At 47.4% G+C, this 6,153-nt stretch overlaps 1 protein-coding gene and 2 non-coding genes across 3 annotated transcripts; all 3 read left to right on the top strand.

Annotated features, from left to right (window-relative positions):
• The first annotated feature begins 1,847 nt into the window (after nucleotides 1-1,847).
• Rpl27a (ribosomal protein L27A) lies at nucleotides 1,848-5,022 on the top strand. The gene is made up of 5 exons (NM_011975.3): nucleotides 1,848-1,875; nucleotides 2,238-2,301; nucleotides 2,571-2,646; nucleotides 3,121-3,295; nucleotides 4,254-5,022. Exons 1-5 carry the CDS (start codon nucleotides 1,873-1,875, stop codon nucleotides 4,380-4,382), a joined length of 447 nt encoding a protein of 148 aa, NP_036105.2. The 5' UTR covers nucleotides 1,848-1,872; the 3' UTR covers nucleotides 4,383-5,022.
• On the top strand, nucleotides 2,785-2,904 carry Snora3 (small nucleolar RNA, H/ACA box 3). The gene has a single exon (NR_028079.1). It is a non-coding gene; the product is annotated as a small nucleolar RNA, H/ACA box 3 (small nucleolar RNA).
• LOC115485611 lies at nucleotides 3,933-4,062 on the top strand. Its single transcript, XR_003947152.1, has one exon. It is a non-coding gene; the product is annotated as a small nucleolar RNA SNORA3/SNORA45 family (small nucleolar RNA).
• Nucleotides 5,023-6,153: the final 1,131 nt, after the last annotated feature.

Genomic DNA, 6,153 nt, shown 5'->3' on the forward strand with positions numbered 1-6,153 from the left:
TTTGATCCCAACTCTCAAACCTCTCTTTCTGCTAGACTTAGGCAGTATATGATTAATGCCTGTGAGATGAAGGAGAGATGAAGATCAGAGTATTGTGAGGTCAAAAGGGAGTGGTCACTGAGACTAAAAACGGGGAATCTGGAGAGGGAAGGGGAAGGCTAGGTCCAGGCTCTGTACCCTACCAACTTTATAACCTAGGACAAGTCACCCAGTTCTGTGTCTTTTGTCTCATGAAAAAATGAAGCTAGATTTTGTAAAGTTCAAGGCGCTCTGAGGATGTTGGGGGTCTTACCATTGTGGCCTGGAGTGCTATTGGAAGTAGTAGAATACTAAGGTAGTTCCTCTATTCTTTAGAGTTCAGAAAGAGTTGGTCATGAGGGTACATGCTTAAAATCTCAGAACATGGGAAGCTAAGACTGGAGGATCAAAAGGTTAAGGTTAGGGAAATCAAGAGTGGTACTGGGATACTAGCAGTGAAGGCATGGGTAGTTCTAATATTTGTCCTTATAACAGAAAATGGTAGTCCTCAGCCCTCAAAGAAAGCTCTCTTTGCAACAGGCAGAAAGAAACTGATATAGAAAGCTATAACCAATCAAAATGCAGAGGTGTGAAGTCCAGTCCCACTGGATAAATCTGTAAAACAACCCCTCCACCTAAGGCGAGGGAAAGACTGTAAGAGCCAGAGATCAGAGGCTTTACTGTGAAATTGTGTGTCCTAGGAGTGTAAGAAGCCACACCCATAGTATCACCAACAGGACTGCCTGAATAGGAGCTGAACAAGGACAGCCATAGATATGCTATTACAGCCCACACGAGAAAGTTCGAGACCATCATGCCTAGCCAATCGATTAGGAGTGTAACTCCAGCAGTCAGGAGGTACAAGGCCAGCCTTGGCTTCAGAGTAAGACCCTGTCTCAAAACAAATACAAGATCTTGAGGAAATGGTGTGGCTAAAGTCAAACTGCCCAGATTGTAATGGACTAAACACCGAGCAAGAAGCTAGCAGACAGACAGGATTTGCCCACTCTGCTTTCTGAGAGTTTTGACTAGAATATTCTTTAGTTTAACGGATCAAGTAAGAAACAATAAAACAGATTAAGGGGTTAGAATCTTGTGCACAAGTGTACCACTTTTGTTAGCAAGCAGGCTACACGCCAGGAACTCATGGATTTAAAAGGAAAACAAGCAAAATTGCCCAGTCCTGAACCCTTAGAGAATCTGGGCTCTATCGGGAAGAAAAATGTAACTTGGCAATTAGAAGTTACAAGTGTGATAGTTCGAGTAAACAAGTAACAAAACAGGTCCAAGAAGGTCGACACGGAAAATACTTGTATGAGGAGCACGCTGGGCTGGGAACCTCGGGTCCAGGGGAGTAAAAGCATACCAGCCAGAGTCTGGAGAAAATTCAAATGTGATGTTTATACAAAATAGTTACAGAATCTAGATCCCTGAAGCACAGAAGGCTGTTCAAATTTGGCAGGACATGAAGAGAGGACCAGAGCAAAAGAGAAGGGCAGTGTCCCTTTAAGGGACGTCAGAGGCCCTGCGGAAGTCTTGCCGATGCTCTGAGCCACCGCCATTGCTGCCCGGAGACAAAAACCAACCGCACCAGAAAAGAACAGTGCACTCCGACGATGACCGGCCGCAGCGGCGCTCGACTAGGGAGGAGCTACCGGGGCTTCCGGGGGCGGGCGCCACCGGTTCACCCCGCCCATCCACACGGAAAGGAAGAGGCGGGCGCCGGGAGCCGTGACGTCAGGAGCCCTTCCCGAAGCCGGCCTCCTGGCCGGAAATGAAGCATTGGTCCCGCCCCCGCGCCTGCTACCTCGCGAGACTTCGTGAGCTCCTCCCTTTTCCCTTTCTGCCACCGCCATGGTAGGTCTTCTCTTGGCCTCCGCTCCATCGCGGAGGGTCGGGGCTCTGCTTCCCAGCCTTTCAGCTGCTTGCTATGGTCCTAGTGGGTCTCCATGGCTGGGCGTAGCCTGCGGGGCGGGATGACCCACTCGGGTGTGGGGCGAGGAACGTGGGGCCGCGTGTTCCGACCAGAGCTGGGATCGCGTGGACGTGCGGGCCCGGGCGGCTGAGCACGCTCTGAGTCCCGGCCTCGGCTTAGCCGGTGCTCCAGAAGGCAAGTCCTCGTGTGCAGGCCTGATCCGGGCAGGCAGGCATTGCTGCCCTCTCCCCGGTCTCCCCATCCTCTAAGCAGGCCTAACCACTTTGCTGTTTTTCCCACGCAGCCATCCAGACTGAGGAAGACCCGGAAACTCCGGGGCCACGTGAGCCACGGCCACGGCCGCATCGGTAAGTGTGCGCCTCCTCGGCGTTTGGCCTTTGGAGTTTTGTTGGAAAGTAGACATCCGTGGGTGGAAGGAAACACTTGCAGTTCCCCTACTTTATGTTGGTAGCGGGGTGAGAGTTAAACACATGCCGCTGGGATGTGAAATGCCGTAAATGTTCCTTCTATCCCCGAGTCTTGATAAATCGGGCTTAGAAACGGATGGTAAACTGAGAGCAGGAATAAGGGCATGTGAGCAGCTATAAGTCACACAAGTTGCTTTGTGTGCCGACAGGTAAGCACCGCAAGCACCCAGGCGGCCGCGGGAATGCTGGAGGCATGCACCACCACAGGATCAACTTTGACAAATAGTGAGTGTTTTGGAAGTGGGGGCTGAAGGGGTGAGTTAGGACGGTGTCTCCCTGGAAACGGGCTTCTTACCATTTGGTATGGCTAGCTTTAGCAAGTAAACGCTGCACTTGAACTGAGGGGACCTGTCCGAGGCTAGAGTCACGCTCAGGTATTGCTTGTTGCCTTAGTGTGCTTAAGTCCTCGAAGAATAACTGCTGACCTTATTCACTGGCTGTGTGGACTTTCTGGCACAGTCAGTCACCAGGTTAGTGACATATGTCAAGTTAACCCATTCAAAGTTACGTTGCACCCTATTTAGGGAATCCTTTAAGGAGTGGGGGTGCTACTGAGTGACCTGACTTTTAGTTCAAAAATTGTATCTGGTGCCTGCTGTGTCAATGTTTACAGTAGTGAACACTTACACTCACTAGGAGACAACTACAAAGATAAGTTTTCTCAGTGAGGCTCTGAAGATGGTTGCCTTCCCTCCCCAGTCACCCAGGTTACTTTGGGAAAGTTGGTATGCGGCATTACCACTTGAAGAGGAACCAGAGCTTCTGCCCAACAGTCAACCTGGATAAACTGTGGACATTGGTCAGCGAGCAGACACGGGTCAATGCGGCAAAAAACAAGACTGGAGTTGCTCCCATCATTGATGTTGTTCGATCAGTGAGTGAACTGACTTGCCATTCGTTTTAAAAGATTTTATGTATATGAGAACACTCTTCAGAGAAAAACAACAGAAAAGGGCATCGGATCCCATTATGTATGGATGGTTGTGAGCTACCATGTGGTTGCTGGGAATTGAACACAGGCTCTCTGGAAGTCCAGTCAGTACTTAGAGCTGAGCCATCTCTCCAGCAGCCTGCCTTGTCACTCTTAATGGGACCTTTAATACACGGTCTTATTTGAAAGCCAAACCTATATATACATTTGGCCATTACCTATTAGAAAATTTTAGTAGAATTGTTGCAGGTGATTGAATTGGTCACATGCTAATAACTCTTCCTCTGCTTGGTTCCCACTTGTTTCCATTTCTAACAGGTTTGCTTTTTGAGGTATATAGTTGGTCCAGAATGGTCTTAAGGCACATCCTGGCTTTTTTTTTTTTTTTTGCAGGTTAAAGTGTTCATTATTTAAGGCCCTATATTGTTAAAAGTACCCCCATCCCCCCCCCCCCCAAAAAAAAAACCACACCAGCCTAAGTGCAGAGACCCAAACCACAGGGAGGCTTTCATGGGCCCATCATTCCTAACCTACTATATTTAGTAGGGTGTAACTGGTCAGGAGTGGGGGGGGGTGTTTGGCCGAGGCTAGAGTCACATCCTGACATGGTGCTTGTCCTGGTGTGCTACAGTTCTCGGAGAGAATCGCTGGTCTTGATTCATTGGTAGGGGCCTTCAGTGTCCCTTCTAGTGCCCAGATCAGAAACATGGCCTATCTGGGCTGGCATATGCTATACTCTCAACTATGGAGGTGTAGTTGGTGAATCTCTATGATCCCATATTGATCTACATTTGAGTTAGAGGCCAGGCTTTACATACCTGAAAAGGGGGAATAAGTCAAGTCCTACCTGAATCTTGGGGTGTTATGTGTCTGATGTATGTTGTGAATCTTTCTATTATAGGGCTACTACAAAGTTCTGGGCAAGGGAAAGCTCCCTAAGCAACCTGTCATCGTGAAGGCCAAATTCTTCAGCAGAAGAGCTGAGGAGAAGATTAAGGGTGTTGGAGGTGCCTGTGTTCTGGTGGCTTAAAAGCCACACCGGAGGTTAATTAAATGCTAACATTTTCCATGTGGTCTTTGCATCCTTCCTTGTCTGCATGTTGGAAATCTGCCTAACATTCTAGGAAGAGGTGAGGTGTGGGCCCTTGAGAGTCAGTCTGTGGGAATAAGTGTAGCCCAACTATGCACAGTTGTAAATTCCTACATCCCCGTGTGTATTGGTCTTGATATTCAAAGAATTGATGAATGCCATTACTTTCAGTCCAAAGTGAAGAAACCTGGTCTCAAAAAATCCCGAGGACCAGAAATGAGATGGGTTTTCCTGAAAATCTAAAGTTCTTGAAAAACCTTGCCATCCAGATTGCTAGCAACTGCCTAGCTTTGTAAGCTTACTGTGATGGACAGGTAGCTCAGGACGACTGGTCACTTAATACTGGACAGATTAGCATGGAAAACTTAAGGGGAGGAGGAGGTAGTAGGTTCCATCCAGCTTCGCTTTGTTGGTGGCATCTAGGTGTTGTTCCAAGGGAGCATGCCTACCTGCAACAGGACATCACTGGTTGGGAATACTGTAGAACCAGAGCTGTGACCTTTGAACTACTAGAAAGATGAAATTTTATGTAAAGAGTACCTTGGAGTAAATAAATAAAGCCCAAGATCCTGATTGTCTACATCTTTAAATCTGGAAGTTTTTAGGGAGTAGGTTGTGTATGCTTAGTACTGACGCTGCTTTAGTAGACAAGTGCGTAGTAAGAGGCAGTATAAGTTGGGTCACTAAATACGGAAAAATTCATTTTAAGATGTGTTGGGGGACAAAAGACTTCTGGCTCTAGAGATAATACTGTGTGCTGCCCCTAGTCCAGATGATGTATCTGTTTATGGGTGGAGGATGATTGACATGCATGTGGCAGTCGGGACAATTATAGGGTCCGTAACATGACAATTGTGTATGTAACCACAGTAATTCTATGTAAAGGTTTAGGCATGTGGCTGCATTGTTATTTCCTAAAGCATATATTTACAGGTTTTTTTTATAACACTATTATACTAAGATGTAAGTTATTTTGGCTGTTGAAGAGTTGGATATGATAGGCTTGAGAATTAGGGAGTTCAGATCTTGTGTGAAGGAACCTGGAGAGCCTTTAATACATTCTGCCAGCCACAAACCAGGCTTGCACTGCCCACACCACCCAAGCCATCAAGTGTATACTCAAGGATGTTCCTGCCTGCGTGTATGTCAGGAGCTCTTGGAGGCCAGAAAGGCACTAGATCCTCTGGAGATGGAGTTACAGGTGCTTGTGGGTGCTAGGAATTGAACCCGAATCTTCTGAAGAGCAGCCAGTGTTTACGGACTTCTCCAGTCCCTAAGTGCACTATTGTAAAATACGTGAAAGTTTTAAAACAAGTTTACACTCCAGTCTGCACTCGGATTGGGAGTGGGGACAGGCAGAAAGGAGAAGCACCTTTAGGGAACTGGGTGTTTTACTAAGGAGTCTACTCTGTTAGGAAGCCCACGCTGAAGGCAGCAGCACCCAAGTCTGATGAATTTTCTGGTAATCTCAGAAGAAAATTTTGCCTTCCCAGAAGACAAAGCTTCCACCTTTGGGCCAGTTGGGGCTTCCATGGGTATCAGTGGAAAAGAAGGAAAGGATAGGAAGAAAACCCAGGATGAGACTCATTCAAATTAGGGTGCTGCAAGGACAAGGAACGTTACAGTTCGCATCCTGCCAAACTCTGTTCTGTGAAGGCCTGGGTAGGAAACCAAAGTAAAGCCCTTGTTCTCCTTCCCTAGAAGGTAGTTG

The sequence above is a fragment of the Mus musculus genome, chromosome 7 (genome assembly GCF_000001635.26).
Source record: "Mus musculus strain C57BL/6J chromosome 7, GRCm38.p6 C57BL/6J".
Classification (NCBI taxonomy): Eukaryota; Metazoa; Chordata; class Mammalia; order Rodentia; family Muridae; genus Mus; species Mus musculus.